Raw genomic sequence first — 16,534 nt, forward strand, 5'->3', positions numbered from 1 at the left:
TACTGCAATTAAGATAGAATATCTATTGTCATTAATACACAATACGGTGCCCTATCAAAATCAATAAGTTGTAGAACATGGGGAAATCATGGGAAAATAGTGCGGATCAGATCAAGGAGTGGGAACATTTCTACAATTAAATTATTCAAAATAGCCCTGTCCATTACATGGTTCAGACTGCAGATGTAAATTGATTTTATATTATTATTATTATTGCCATTTATATAGCACCAACAGATTCCGTAGCGCTTTACAAAATTATAAGAGGGGGGATTTAATTATAAATAGGACAATTACAAGAAAACTTACAGGAACGATAGGTTGAAGAGGACCCTGCTCAAGCGAGCTTACAGTCTATAGGAGGTGGGGTGTAAAACACATTAGGACAGGAAATAGCAATCAAATAAGGTGGGAGTGAAGCAGAGCTAGAGGAGAGAGTTGAGTGCTGCCCTTTAGGAGAGAGCAAGAGAGAGGTATGTAAGGTAGAGGTTACTCTGGGAGGCCATAAGCTTTCCTAAAGAGATGCGTTTTTAAGACAGTTCTTAAATTATTGAAGACTAGGGGTGAGTCTAATGGCGTTAGGCAGGCTATTCCTTAGGAAGGGAGCCGCCCGCGAGAAGTCCTGCAAGCGTGAGTTGGCCGTACGGGTGCAAGCAACGAACAGGAGAAGGTCACGGGCAGAGCGGAAAGACCGAGAAGGAGCCTACCTATGGATCTGTGAAGAGATATAAGAGGGGCTAGAATTGTTCAGTGCTTTGTAGGTATGGGTTAGCACTTTGAATTGACCTCTACAGGATACAGGAAGCCAATGTAAGGAATGACAGAGGGGTGAGGTGTGAGAGGACTGACTAGAGAGGAAAATCAGTCTGGCGGCAGAACTCATTACAGACTGTAGTGGGGCAATGCGACTTTTGGGACGACCAATTAGGAGAGGGTTACAATAATCCATGCGTGAAATTACTAGAGCATGGACAAGGTCCTTGGTAGCATCTTGTGTAAGTAAGGGGTGGATACATGCTATGTTTTTAAGATGGAATCTACAGGATTTGGCAACATACTGGATGTGAGGCTCAAAGGCAGAGGCGGGCTGGGCGGGGTGCAGGGAGGCAATTGCCCCCCAGGTCGCCCTAAATCATTTGAAAAATGGCTGCTGCAGGGCAGGTCCTGGGCGGGTGCACTTAGTGCACCACGCCCATGCGCCAGTAGGTGGAGGGCGCCGCATGGAACAGGCTGATAGCCTGGAACAGAGAGCCCAGCAGGTGGCCAGCTGGCCACCTAGGGCGCCCCGGTAGCAAGTTAGAGTAGGCACCTGCTTTTCCCAGGTGGCAGGTATCTACTCTGCAGCAATATACTGGCCAGCTGAGGAAGGAGGCAGGCGGCGGCGAGGGAGCATTGCCTCTGCTGCTGATCTTCCTACTCCCTCGCACGCCCTTTCTGGTGATGCCGGGAGCCGGAATATGACGTCATTCCGGCCTCGGATCACTAAACAGTGCGAGGGAGCAGAGAGGAGCAGGAAGATCATGAAAGTCACTGGGCCCCGGGGAGAGGACCCAGAGGACTCCTAAAGGTAGGAGCAACAAGGAATACAATTAATTTGTGAGTGTGTGTCTGAAAGTAAGTGTGTGTGTGTGTATCTGTCAGTGAGTGTGTGTGTGTGTCAGTAAGTGTGTGTGTGTGTCTGGAAGTGAATGTGTGTGTGTCTGGAAGTGAATGTGTGTGTCTGGAAGTGTGTGCGTGTGTGTCAGGAAGGGAGTGTGTGTGTCTGGAAGTGTGTGCGTGTGTGTCAGGAAGGGAGTGTGTGTGTCTGGAAGTGAGTCTGTGTGTCTGTCTGGAAGTGTGTTTGTGTCTGGAAGTGTTTGTGTGTGTCTGGAAGTGAGTGTGTGTGTCCGGAAGTGTGTGTGTCCGGAAGTGAGTGTGTCTGGAAGTGAGTGTGTGTGTCTGTCAGTGCCATCTTTCCGTATGGGCACGCTGGGCAGTTGCCCGTGGGCCCTACAGGCATCCCAGCATGCTCGGCCGACAGGGGAGATGCTTTGATCTCCTCTGCCGGCCAATGGAGAGGTGGCCCTGTTTTCTGGCTGTGGGCCCCCTTGGGCCGGTGAGGGAGATCTCCCTTCAATCGGGGAGAGAGGTAGCTAGGACCCAGGGCTGCAGGGGAGGCTGACCTGTGTGTGTTCAGCAGTCTGTGTGTGTATTCAGCGAACTGTGTATGTATTCGGCAGTCTGTGTGTGTTTGTATTCAGCGGACTGTATGTATGTATTCAGCACTCTCTATGTGTACTTAGCAGTCTGTCTGTGTGTGTAGTCAGCGGTCTGTATGTGTGTGTAGTCAGCAGCCTGTGTGTGTGTGTGTCTATTCATCAGTCTGTATGCGTGTATTCAGCAGTCGGTGTGTGACTGTATTCAGCAGTCTGTGACTGTATTCAGCAATCTGTGTGTATATATTGTATGTATGCATTACATTTGTTGGAGGTACTTATAAATATAATCTTCGTTGTATCTATGATTTACGTTTTTATTCCTGTAAGTTGTGTAGGCAGGGTCCCAGTGCACTGCTTTGCCCGGGGGCCCATAATGTTGTTAAAATGGCACTGCCATCTTAAGATGGTCAGCGAGTGTGTCTGTCAGTAAGTGTGTGTGTCAGCGAGTGTGTCTGTCAAGTAAGTGTTTGTCTGTCAGTGAATGTGTGTATCTGCCTGTCTGTGTGTGTGTGTGTATGTGTCTGCCTGTCAGTGAGTGTGTGTCTGTCAGGGTTTGTGTGTGTGTGTTATTGAGAGTGAGTGCCAGTGTGTCTGTCAGCAGGGCTAGCCTTTGAGGTGTGCAAGCTGTGGGGTCACGTAGGGCGCCATGACAACAGAGGTGCCCGGCGGCCAACACAGCTCACAAGTTTAGGACACCAGCATATTTAATTTAAACGATTCCCTGGTGGTCCATTGGTGCGCACCAGCAGTAGGTGCAGTCAGATCATATCCTCTCCCTCGTGGTTCCGATGCTCAGTTAGTGAGTCAGAGCACAGGCTCAGAGATTCTCAGCCTGCACTCTGACAACATTGAAAGTCGGAGCCACAAAGGAGTGGGTAGGGCAAAGAGCCACTGATTAGCCTAACATCAATATCCGTTATAAAATCAGGAAAAGGTGGGCATGGATGGTGAGCTGATTCAGTGGTGCAATGGGCCACTTGACTGGATTTGCCCCCCAGGCTTGAGGCTGCCAGCCCTCCCCTGCTCAAAGGTGAGGCCAGAATCAAGTATGACGCCAAGACGGGATGGACTTATGTGGATACCACTAACTTGAAGTGAGAGGGAAAGAGGAGGATCAGTATTAGGAGGAGGAAAGACAAGGAGCTCAGTTTTAGAGAGATTGAGTTTCAGAAAGCATGAGGACATCCAGTCAGAGATGGAAGAAAGGCAAGCAGTGACACGTTGCAGGATGGCAGGGGAAAGGTCCGGGGAGGAGAGATATATCTGGGTGTCATCAGCATAAAGGTGGTAGTGGAATCCAAAAGAGGTAATAATTTTGCCAATAGAGGCAGTATAAAGAGAAAATAGAAGGGGACCAAGGACAGAGCATCATTAGAAAAGGAGACACTGAATGAGTGTTGAGAGAGATGAGAGGAAAACCACGAGAGGACAGAGTTACATAGACCGAGTTATTGAAAAGCTTGATGAAAGAGAGCATGATCAATGATGTCAAAGGCAGCAGAGAGGTCAAGAAGAATTAGTATGGAGTAGTGGCCTTTAAATTTAGCTGCGATTAGGTCGTTAGTAACTTTGATAAGAGCAGTCTCAGTAGAGTGGAGAGGGTGGAAGCCAGATTGAAGGGTCAAGAAGAGAGTTGGAATTGAACAAGTGAGACATATGGGTAAAGACAAGTCTTTCCAGAAGCTTTAAGGAAAAAGGAAGCAGTGATATGGGACGATAGTTAGAGGGGGAGGCGGGGTCAAGAGATGTTTTTTTCAGCATAGGTACTACAGTGGCATGTTTAAGGTCAGCAGGGACAATGCCAGAAGAGAGAGCAGTTGAAGATGTGTGCTAATGAAGGCACAAGACAAGGGGAGAGAGCTCTGATAAGGTGAGATGGGACAGGATTGAGCAGGCAAGTGGTGGGGCGAGAGGAGAAGCGCAGCCACCTCTTGTTCAGTAGCCGGGGAGAAAGTCTGAAGGGTGGGAAAGGCATAATATACGTGTGGTTGAGAAAGAGAACGGCAAGGTGGGGAGAATTCTGTCCTTAGCTGTTCAATCTTGTTGGTAAAGTAACATGCAAAGCTATTGGCAGTAAGGTTAGTTTGGGGGGTGGCCACAGCAGGTCCAAGAAGAGAATTAAAGGTGTCAAAGAGATGCCTGGGATTGCGGGAGCATGAACTAATGGAAAAGTATGACTGTTTGGCGAGGTCAAGGGCTGCGCTGTATGAACACAATATGGATCTATAGTGAAGAAAGTCTATCAATACACTTCTTTTTTGGAAAGCCATATGTATCTATAAAATTTTACATTGTACGACAAAAAAAATAAATTAAAAATAAAGTTGATGTTTCCTTATTAAAGTGCTAACTTTGCTGTCTCAGAGTATACTATTTGGATTTATATCTGTATTTATTTAGAATGTGTTGTGGGAATTGTTTTTAATTTCCTGGTGCATGTACATATTTGTTTTGCTTTTTCTTTGGTTTATGACATTTTTGAATACATTTTCTTTTTTTATTTAGGTAAAAACAGCACATCCTCCATTACTCCCTGCCCGCCAAGCTTCAGCATTCATGACAGCCATAGCTTACAAGCCATTAGGTGGGATCGAAAATTTCCTGCATATCGGCATCACCGGGTCAGAGCTGAAACCGGGAGAAAATGTGGCTGTGAATTTTAATATAAGGAACAGTATTCTGGCAACTCAGAACCAGATCCAGCATTTCACATACTTGGTAATCACAATGCATTTTCTTATTCATGTCAACTTGCAATAACCCAAGGACTGCAGATATACCAGACCACTTTTAGATAGTGGTCCACAGAATGATGATCTAGAATTTTAAATTGGGAAATGACTGAGCCAATCGTGAGCCATTACTTAAATTTCTATAGCACTGCTGAACTAATCCCAGTGGAAATGCTTTACATCGCAAGAATTTATATGGCTCGAGTACCATTTTATCTCCAAAGCACAGACTCGTATTGCTCATGTGCAACTAGACCATTGCATTTATGTGTTAAACTTGCTCACTTCAAACAACGTGCATTTAGGTGGCAAACATAACAAAATGTGATCTGTGTTAGTTCTTGAACAGTGAGTTAAAAACTGCTTTTTCGTGACTGGTAAAGAAACGTTCCGTACATTAAACCTAGTTATCAAACTTTTCCTCCCATTAGATCATAAGCAAGGGCAGAATAATACAAGTGAGCAGACAACAACGCCAACCAGGTCAATCCCTTGTGACCATGTCTCTCCCGGTCACGGAAAACTTAATTCCTTCTTTCCGTATTGTGGCTTATTACATCGTGCAGACAACAGCAGGACGTGAAATAGTGTCAGACTCCGTCTGGGTGGATGTCAAAGATACCTGCATGGGCACCGTAAGTCGACTTCTGTGAACAGACTTCATGAAGGGGTAGCCTATAATTGTCTCTCTGTTTCTGGAGTCATGTGGTCATCAGTCTTGGAATACAAGCAAGCGTTTTGTTCTATTATTGATATCTTATGCATGATTCTTGTAACACTCCTTAAAATAGAGGTGGGAGGGGTTGTTTCTAGACAAAGAATTACAAATCCACCTTAGACACATTTGTTCTTTCCTTTTTCTTGTGATTGTTTTTGCAAGTCTGTGTCTTATGCCATTGGTGGGACATGTTGATATTCACACACAGCTGTTGCTATTCACACACAGCTGGTGGTCACCGGTGAGAGAGAGAGAGATAACAGGGTCCAGAGCCCAGGTTCCCCAATGCGGCTGAAAGTGAGAGCAGACCATAAAGCCAATGTGGGACTCGTTGCTGTGGACAAAGGTGTTTTTGTGCTGAACAAGAAGTTTAAGATCACACAAAGCAAGGTACAAACAAACCCTGCGGAGGAGTGACATTTATTTCCAATGTCTTGTAATTCTGTCAGTGTATGACTAATAAAATAACATTAACAAACATATATTTTTTTTACTTTATTCAAGAGAAGCATTATTTTACTTTGCCTTTGCTAAATGGCATATCTAATTTAGCAATGCAGTCTGTAATTTACGTGTCTATGTAGTTCGTCTTCTCATATTGCTGCCATGGTTTTGCAGCTCCCATCATCTTCAAAAAACAGCTGATGAAAAAGAGTGTGCATGCCATGCGTTCTTGTCTATCTTGCATGGAAAAAAATTAATCTAGCATATGTGCCATCTGTTTATTAATGGCCCTCTGTCCCATTTCCCAGGTGTGGGACTCTGTAGAAAAGTCTGACATTGGCTGTACACCCGGCAGTGGTGCTGACAGTGCGGGAGTATTTTATGATGCTGGGTTGGCTTTACAGACAAATTTTAAGATTGCCTCAGCTCAAAGATCAGGTAAAAAGCACCCCTATCCAGTTACGTGTGACAAAATTCTGTTTTTTAATAATATCTAATGATCTCTTTTTTTTTTTTTTTTTTCTGTGATATGTGATTGTATTGTCTTAGAATGTTCAATTTGTCTCCCTTTGGATTTTACATTAGAAAAATGCTGCTGTCTATTTTTAATATTATTTTCTTGTTCTTAGAGTCAGAATGCCCAGCACCATTAGTAAGGAAGCGACGTTCTTCAGCTGTGATTGTTGAATTTAAAGCCACTAAATGTAAGTGGGTCATTGTTTTACCTACCATTTTTTTTATTTGCGTTCAGATTCTGTATCATGCCCTTAAGATGTCTTATATAATTAATTTGTGCACTCAACTATCCATGAACCGCTTCACTCCAACCTCCGTCACCACCATCTCCTTGCCTTTTCTCACTCTGTACTCACAATTCACTACTGGTATCATGTCTTCATCTCACCTTGACATGTTGTGTTGAAATGTGCAATGGTTTGTCGGTAGCATTCTAATCTTGACTGTCTGTTTTGTAGCTTCAGCCTATAGTGGCCATGCAAAAACATGCTGTGAAGATGGCATGAGGGAAAATCCAATGGGATATAACTGTGAACGTCGAGCACGCGTGATCGTTGATGGAAAAGAGTGCGTGGATGCCTTCCTGGACTGCTGCAAAACCTTTGAGAAGAAAAAGGAAACAGAGAGGCATTTAAAAGAGGAAGATCCGTTTGAAAGAAGTGAGGATCATGATGAGATAGAGATAGCATAAGGCAATAGTTTGACCCAAGAAAAAATAGTGAGATTGAGAAATACAAGTATATGAGGATGGTGTGATTCATGGGTGGGGGAAACTTTATGCAGCAAATGTGGAGCATCTGTATCTATAACAAAGGGCCATCACCTTAGGGATTCTCATGGTAACGCAAAGTCCATAGTGAGCCATTAGTAGGAGGTCATCATGCAACCAAGGGGTAAGCAACCTTCAGAACCCCAAATGTTGTGGACTACATCTCCCATATTACTCTAACCCCTGATGTAAACGAAAGGATTTAACAGAAAGCGAGGATCTTTATAAAGCTCACAATTCCGTTATGAAATGTTTTACAAATAAAATGTCAGTGACACAAATATTCTGTGATATAAGACAGTTTGGAGAGATTAGTAAACATTTTCCAATTTGTGCCCCAGGTGATGAAGATGACGAGTTCTTGCCTGATGCCGACATTATGTCCAGGAGTGAGTTCCCAGAGAGTTGGTTCTGGAAAATAGAACAAATGACAGAAAGGCCAGATGAAAATGGGTGAGTAACCTACGGCACAAATTGGATACCCTTGCTTGCCATCAACATTTATTTAATCTGCTGTCACTGAATTACAATTCTAAGGGCACTAAATATAGTATGTTGACATTGTGTGTAGGCTGCTCTAAGGTTCTGTGTAGATCATAGGGATTCTTACTGTTACCTTCCAAAATGTCACTCCTTCCAGTCATTCTACCTAATACACTTGTATGCACCCACCCAGACAGACACATACTTATATAGGCACTTACAATCATACGCAGACACCAATTCCCAGAGACAAATACACATAGATACACATCCGAAACACACATATACTCACAGATGCATATTCCCACAGCCTCACACAGACATGTACGCACAAAAACACATTGCCATAAACATACACACTATACACAGTGCCATAATCACTCCCAGACACACCAAGATACAAATTGCCCCACTTACTCCTAGACACAGACATTATAAACACTACCACAATCACTCCTTGAAACACCGATTTCATACTCTGCCACAATTACTCACAGACCCACACATATTACACACTGCCACACTCACTCTCAGGCACACACATATTACACACTGCCATTCTCATTCCCAGACACACACATATTACACACTGCCACACTCACTCTCAGGCACACACATATTACACACTGCCACACTCACTCTCAGGCACACACATATTACACACTGCCACACTCACTCTCAGGCACACACATATTACACACTGCCATTCTCATTCCCAGACACACACATTATACTAACAAATGCACTATAAGACACACGGACGCACTTTATACACATTGCTACGCCAACTTACTCTCAGATGTGTACTTTGCTTGCTTCTAGCCATTTTGCAGAAGGACGGTACCTTCCCTGGTGTTCAGTGGAGCCTACAGATATATTCTACTTGTTCCTTTTGCCTTTCTGCACAACTTCCTTTGTACCTAGAGGAAGTATTAGTACATCACATTCTCCCAGCGCACAGTGCAAGAGGAGCGGGCAGTGATCTCTCCTGCGGGATCTGTCTGGACTGTACATTGCTAAAGTGTACAAGCATGCCCTTGGAATTAGGGGACAACTTACCTCTTAGCAGAACTCTCCTAATAGTGGCTATGGGAATTGTAACTAAACTATGTTGCAGAGTGAGTTAGATAATTATTTCCTCCTTGGCTATTTGACCTTAAACGTGCAGTTTCCAAGTTAATTTTAGTATTTAGTACAGTGGTAGTCAACCTTTTTTTACCTACCGCCCACTAATGCATCTTTTTGGTTGAAATAATTTCTTTACCGCCCACCAGTTTTCGCGCAAATGCAGAATATTTTTTTAGAAAGGAGGGTGTTTAAAAAAAAAAAAAAAATGTACGTACATTTATCTTTTTATTTCTACTTAATGCAGGTTTATAAGGTTTTAACTTTATAAAGTTTAATGAGAAAACAATAAAGTAAATTGAAATGACCTTTACTAGTGATTAATGAGATCCTTGAGGCTGATGCTGCGAGACTAAATATTTGATATCTGGTTTGATTTTCGTAAGAAACAAACAAAGGTCTCCTCTTTCGGTGATATTCAGACGACTTCTCTGTTTGCTCATAATATGATTTCTCATCTGTGCATCAGCTTCCCTCCTCTCCTTCCTCAATTCCCTCCCCCTTATTTTTTTCATTTTTTTTCTATTTTTTTTACCTTCGTTATAGCAATGCCCAGTAGCAAGGCTGAGCTAGGTAGCCCACTTACTATTATGAGCCAGCAACAGTTCTCTCCTTTTCCTTTCTATATTTTTTATTTTCCTTCTTTCTCCTTTTTTTTTACATTTTTTTTTAAATAATTCTTTGTTTTTGGTGCGTTTCCAGTTTTACACAATCTCGTCCAGCCACAACAGCCAGGACAGGCACTGTAACAGTAATGCAGGGTAACAAGGTTAGGTAATTCATTAGTAAGCAAGACATCATAGTAAACATTTCGCCTTTCTCCTTTTTTACAAGTACTCTGCTCCATCTTTCTCCTATTCTACAAGTACTCTGCTCCTTCTTTCTCCTATTCTACAAGTACTCTGCTCCTTCTTTCTCCTATTCTACAAGTACTCTGCTCCTTCTTTCTCCTATTCTACAAGTACTCTGCTCCTTCTTTCTCCTATTCTACAAGTACTCTGCTCCTTCTTTCTCCTATTCTACAAGTACTCTGCTCCTTCTTTCTCCAATTCTACAAGTACTCTGCTCCTTCTTTCTCCAATTCTCCAAGTAATCTGCTCCTTCTTTCTCCAATTCTACAAGTACTCTGCTCCTTTTTCTTATTCTACAAGTACTCTGCTCCTTCTTTCTCCTATTCTACAAGTAATCTGCCCCTTCTTTCTCCTATTCTACAAGTAATCTGCCCCTTCTTTCTCCTATTCTACAAGTAATCTGCCCCTTCTTTCTCCTATTCTACAAGTAATCTGCTCCTTCTTTCTCCTATTCTACAAGTAATCTGCCCCTTCTTTCTCCTATTCTACAAGTAATCTGCCCCTTCTTTCTCCTATTCTACAAGTACTCTGCTCCTTCTTTCTCCTTTTTGCTTCTGCCTGTCCCTGCTATCGTGCATCAGCTCCCACTCCTCCCCTTCCTCTTCCCACGTGTTACTCGTGTTGGCACGTGCATGCGTTCTCTTGGTCCCATGCACGCATTCTCGTGCTTGCATGAGTTCGCGCGCGTTCATACTTTCATTTGTGTTTGTGCATTCGCGCCCGCCCGTCCACTCTCTCAAGGAGGATTTAGCATTAGCTTGTTGTGCCTCCAAAACCCCTTCCGCCCACCTGAAATCCTGAAACGCCCACTAGTGGGCGGTAGGGACCAGGTTGACTACCCATGGTTTAGTATATAACCCCGAACCTCTATATATTAAAATGTGATGTTAAAATTTTCCTTATCCAGTATTTCCACCAAAGTGCTGCCTGTTTTCCTGAAGGATTCAATAACCACATGGGAGGTTTTGGCTGTGAGTCTGTCTGAAAATAAGGGTAAGCCGTTGAAGAGTTATTTGTATTATTTAAATGTTGATGTATCATTGCAGCTTTGAAGGTCCAAAAATCAGACTGGTTAATGGTCATTGTAAAAATGCCCTCTTGTGTAGTGAGATCTCAAAGGAAACTCCCAGATTCCTTGTTTTATTTAATATGTCTATTGAAATAGAAATACATCTTTAAAATCCAAAATGCTAACGATCATTAAAGAATCGTTTGAGAAACATTGCTCTGAATTGCCTGAACCCTATGCAATTATGTAGGTTCCATCAAACTCCCATATATGTGTATTCACCTCTCAACATATTAAGCTGGGGAAAAGTATGTTATAGTAGAGGAGGGGTACATTAAATGCAGTAGTTATACATTAGTTATACTGTGACATATACTACATATTGATATATAATGACAGAGTGTATGGTTTCTATGACTTCAAGATGCCTTGGTCACCATGGAAGATCTGTTTAACCTACGGTGAAGATATTGATGAATGTGTTTGTGTTTATGGTCAGGAGGGTTTGATTTGTGATGTATGGTGTGTGTAATTTAGGGTCAAGGATGATCCATGTCCCTGTGTAGTATGTGTCGTCAGTATGGTCTGTTTCATATGCTAACAGCATAACAAGTAAGATAGTTTGAGATGGTCTGTTTATCATGCACAGGTATCTGTGTGGCTCAACCATATGAGATTCAAGTTATGAAGGACTTCTTCATCGACCTTAGACTGCCTTATTCTGTTGTGAGAAACGAGCAGGTGGAGATCCGGGCTGTTCTCTACAACTATGGACAAGAAAGAATACGGGTAAATTATTACATTTAAATGCCCCTGTATAATTAATAACACAAGTGGATAATACTTGCACAGAAAAAAAGATGTAACATAGGCATGGACAGTTTTAGAGGAGGTAGTGTCCAGTTCTTGGATACTACTCCAAACCAAGAGAGTGATGGTGTGGAAAAAAAAGTGATTGACAGCCCCCTGCACCTGAAGTCATTGGATTGAAAATACATTGTTAAACAACGATCTACACACACTAGTCAAGCCATCTGTGTTTATCAAAGTTTTTACTATCCACTGACTTCAGGTGGAAGGGGTTTTCAATTATTTCCCCCCACCATAACTCCTTTGGTCTGTGCTCCACAAGTAACGCCAAGCCTCAATACAAGACAGTAACCAACCTCTGACTGATGAGTCGCATTAACAACAAAAGGCCGACCATAAGTGGTTCCCTGGCTTTGCATCTCTCGCTGAGTTGTGTTTCAAAGATGTTGTATACAGCAAACATATACTCAAAGTGGAAATAATGAGGCTTTGCTGAACTCATTTGCATATGCCCACTAAGAATCCCCTGCAGTAGTAACCGCAATGCTAATGTGAGATTTCTGTGGGAAAAGCAGATCTGTGTTTAACAATGTATTTACTATCTACTGTATGTCCATGTAGAGAGAGGTCCTGTGGATTAAATTCTCTAGTTATGTTACTCATTAGTTCTGACAGTGGAAATACTCACTTTATTCTGTATTTATATGCTAGGTACGAGTGGAACTGACACACAACCCAGAATTTTGCAGTCTCTCCACGTCTAAAAAGAAGTTCCGCCAAGAGATCTTCATCAACTCTCATTCCTCTGCTGTTGCCCCATTTATTATTGTGCCGCTAAACTTGGGTCTGCAAGAAATAGAAGTAAAGGCCTCTGTTGCAAATCAATTTGTGGCAGATGGTGTTAGAAAAAAGCTGAAGGTTGTGGTAAGTTCATACCTGATTTTTTTTTCAAGTCTATCACTTGGTCACAAGTTTTGAGGTACAGGACAAAAAGTCATCCTTCAGGGAACACTTACCTATAGTTTTATCTTTGGAGCACCATTCACTTTAAATGTTCAACAAGTGTGAGGGAAAGTTGGTGGAAACATATATTTAAATATATATTTTTGCATTTAATATAGCATGGAACAGGTCACTTTTAAAGCGCCTCTGTCACCCCAAACTTACCGTGCCGATCACTCCTGATCCATTTTTCTTTTCTTCATTTTGATCTCTTACCCCTAATATAAATAAGGCAAAGTGACTACTTTGTCTTATGAAACTTTCCTCCATTTGACAAAACTTGAGCTACCGCCATCATGTTTTGTTACTTTCTCCAGTCGTTGCTGGTAAAAGGCATAATCACTCTTATTGCGAGACTATATCTATGGAGTCTCCTGACTTCTCATGAGATCCTCCATAGACTTCAGTGTTGTAGTCTCACGCATATAGCGGATGTGAATAAAGAAAATGGTGGTGCCTCAGAAACAGTAAGTATATATCAGCATGGCTTCACCCGGGCCACTATACACCAAGCAGTGATGTCCCATCACAGGTCTTTGGAAACAATGCAAAAAAGACCCCAGAACTCACAGAGCTGCTTAAATGAACAATAAAACATTAGCAATACAAGCCTGTATTCCTAATGCTTTAGTGTTCCCTTCCCTAGTGATATAGGCCCTAGTGAAATTACCTTTTTCTAGCACTGAGGCTCCCTGGGTCATGCATACCTCTCCTCCTCCCGCAACGCCATGAAGGAGGCATGACTTCCTCTGGTGCTGTCCAATCCATTTGGTAGCATTGGGGACCTGCTGTGCATGTTTGACAAGCTTCCCCATAGGAAAGCATTGAATTAGTGCTTTCCTATAGGGGTCTCTGCATCACGTCAGGGGAGGCGCCTCCCAGTGACTGTCAGTGTAACAGCCACTTGAGGTGTATTTAACCCTGTAAGGTTAACATTGCTTTTTCTGCAAACTTGCAGTGGTTTACCTTGAAAGGTGACCTTAGTGGTTCTTTTAAACATTAGCTTTTTCTGAAGAGCATTTATTGTTTGAAGTTGAGTGATGATCAAAAATGATTACTTCCAAACTAAGCGAGTTAAGTGATAAACTTCCATGTGCGCGTTTTGTGTGTTTGCTCCATTTTCGCATTTTTTTTAAAATTCTTCTTTCAAATTGTTTTCCTCCTTATTTTCCCTGATGTTTTTGCCATTGGCTAATTTTACAAACTAAGAAAAAGTAGTAACATGATAGGGAAAACCCCCCAAAAAACACATTTGCAATGTCAACAATTTGTTATTCCTTGAACAAAAAGGAATATTCCGAAAATTACTTGGCATGTTTTATTCTTACATTGTTATACTCTTTTTTTAGCCAGAAGGAATGCGTCTGACCCAAGTTGTCAAGTCAGTGACTCTGGAACCACAGGTGAAAGGTGTAGGTGTGTACGATCTCTATTTTTGGGAGACAGAGTCTGCTGTATGGTTTCTAAATAAATGTTAATGCTAACTTTGTGGTGTCCAGTGATGGGTAACAAAACCATGTGGTTGTTGAGTGATGTGAATATCTAATAGAACTATATTGGAATAATGCTGCCTATTTTTGATCTTGAGAGATTTATCAATGTGATTATAGCGAATGAGATTCTCTAAGTTTGGATACTTGGTCATATGTCATAAAGGCAAAATATCTAAATAAATAAAAAGATAAGTTTTCGATGTGATCCCTCATTTACCATAGATGGTGTGCAGACTGAAAAGATTTTACCAGTGGATGCGAAGAACATTGTTCCCCGTTCAGACATTGATACATTCGTAACTGTAACAGGTAACGTGGGATAATGTGGGTAACAGATACATACCATATATAAATGCTATTTAATCAAATATCTGCAAAATATGGCATTCTCCATTCAAGTCATGTCAGTTCTGGTCACATTACACATTCCAAGCACCATAAGCACTACAAAGTTTTGTAGTTTTTGGTGCAAGGAATCTTTGGTTATGTCCTCTCATTTTCTATCAAAATGGTTGTAAGTGGTCAAAGAAAAATCCAGGTTCTCCTGACACTCACAGTTAGGCCATTCAGATTTAACTCCCAATGTACCATACCAAAGCCATGCAACCTTAGATGGCTTTGATAGGATCCAAGCACAGGGGTTGATTGCCTTTTTGTGCATTATACATTTGCTGACACAAAATTCTTACTGATTCTCAAACCGGTTCTTGGGTAGCAAAACTGTCAATGATTTTGAGATGATCAAGTCCTATTTAAAAGTGATATTGATAAAAACCAGCACCATTGGTGATTTGTGAAGATTGGTCCGAGGAATGGTCTCTAGATCAAATGCAGAACTAATCCACTTTTCATTCATTTCCATACTCAGGAACTCCAATCAGTCTCCTGGTGGAAGACGCTGTTGATGGCAAAAATCTAAACCATTTGATTGTGGTGCCGGCTGGGTGTGGGGAACAGAACATGATCACCATGACTCCCAGTGTGATAGCCACACGTTACCTTGATGCCACCAACCAGTGGGAGACAGTAGGACTAAACCGCAGAGAACAAGCCATCAAGAACATAAAACAAGGTAAGGGTAGCAGAATTGCAGACACACAATATGTTCACGGGCATCTCAAACACGTCAAAAATGAACAAAGAGTAATTTCATATTCTCGTGCAAGCATTTTAATTTGTACAAATTAACATTTAAATGAATTCACTCACCCATAAACTATTGTAAAGTAAAGTGTTCACAACATTATTGGAAATCTGCTGCTTCAGTAATAATGGTCATACAATGGGAGATGTATAAGGCATTATGACGGTTATTTTATTTATGCAGTCCCATTTCTAAACGCATTTACCATAGTTTAAATAAACACTTTTAGTTTAGTTTTTGTAACGGATCACCTGGCACCCTGACTGGGTACCTCCGGAAGGATGCTTCTAGCGCTTCCTGAGGACTCCAAGCACTGCAGCAGACACCACAACCACCGAACCGGAGAAGCATACAAATGCTCTCAAGCATATGAATGCTGTAAACAGCTGAACAGGAAAAGCATACAATCAGCTTACACTCCTGGCAATCAGCATACAATCCAATTCCTCCAATAACGAGACAACACTGCGTTTTGAGGTCAAGCAGAACTGACTGTACTGGCGCATACAGCCTCTTTTATTCACAATCCACAAACATAGTACTGCCCACAGGGTTTTGAAATACAACCAATCAATCCGTACAATACACACAGACACTCCCACACAAAATCCTCCCCTCTGCCTGTGATATGATTACTGAACACAATTTCATTTCTGAAGATACATTCCATTGAATGGGAAATGAGGGTCAACCATAAATTCACTGAGTATTTTTTATGGTGTTACGACCATGTTTATGTTTGGATTTTTATTAACATATGCTTGGATTACTCTTAACGTGTGCACATGATATTTGCAGGTTACGTACAGCAACTAACATACCGTAAACCAGAAAACTCCTATGCAGCCTTTGTAAATAGACCAGCAAGCACATGGTAAATCCAACCCTACTCTATCTCTTTTTAGATCTTTTTACATCCTATACACACTTTATCATTATCCTCTGTCTCTTTTTCCTTTCCCTTCTCCTTATTTAGTTTACAATTTCCCTAACTTTCCTGTTTTTTCCCAAAAAAATATTTCCCTTTTTCTACTCTTGTTTCATCTCTTCCCAGGCTCACTGCTTACGTTGTCAAGGTGTTTGCCCTTGCGCAGACGCTGGTGGATATCGAAAGCAATGTTCTGTGCGGGGCCGTTAAATGGTTGATTTTGGAGAAACAGAAACCTGACGGTTTATTCACAGAGACTGCACCCGTCATTCATCAGGAAATGATTGTATGTACCCATGGAGATACAATTAA

The 16,534-nt window shown here is 41.9% G+C and overlaps 1 protein-coding gene across 1 annotated transcript in view; it reads left to right on the plus strand.

The window, feature by feature from the left end:
- The window catches only part of C3 (complement C3), a 48,047-nt gene that overhangs the window by 11,780 nt on the left and 19,733 nt on the right, over nucleotides 1-16,534 (plus strand). The window contains exons 12-26 of the mRNA XM_063449638.1: nucleotides 4,704-4,916; nucleotides 5,362-5,565; nucleotides 5,877-6,038; nucleotides 6,401-6,530; nucleotides 6,722-6,796; nucleotides 7,067-7,267; nucleotides 7,719-7,830; nucleotides 10,744-10,829; nucleotides 11,495-11,634; nucleotides 12,367-12,579; nucleotides 14,007-14,073; nucleotides 14,373-14,459; nucleotides 15,019-15,222; nucleotides 16,093-16,168; nucleotides 16,349-16,508. Of these exons, the coding sequence (XP_063305708.1) occupies nucleotides 4,704-4,916; nucleotides 5,362-5,565; nucleotides 5,877-6,038; nucleotides 6,401-6,530; nucleotides 6,722-6,796; nucleotides 7,067-7,267; nucleotides 7,719-7,830; nucleotides 10,744-10,829; nucleotides 11,495-11,634; nucleotides 12,367-12,579; nucleotides 14,007-14,073; nucleotides 14,373-14,459; nucleotides 15,019-15,222; nucleotides 16,093-16,168; nucleotides 16,349-16,508 (2,130 nt within the window). The remainder of the gene's footprint in view (nucleotides 1-4,703; nucleotides 4,917-5,361; nucleotides 5,566-5,876; nucleotides 6,039-6,400; nucleotides 6,531-6,721; nucleotides 6,797-7,066; nucleotides 7,268-7,718; nucleotides 7,831-10,743; nucleotides 10,830-11,494; nucleotides 11,635-12,366; nucleotides 12,580-14,006; nucleotides 14,074-14,372; nucleotides 14,460-15,018; nucleotides 15,223-16,092; nucleotides 16,169-16,348; nucleotides 16,509-16,534) is intronic.

Source organism: Pelobates fuscus, chromosome 3 (assembly GCF_036172605.1).
Source record: "Pelobates fuscus isolate aPelFus1 chromosome 3, aPelFus1.pri, whole genome shotgun sequence".
NCBI classification, from domain to species: domain Eukaryota; kingdom Metazoa; phylum Chordata; class Amphibia; order Anura; family Pelobatidae; genus Pelobates; species Pelobates fuscus.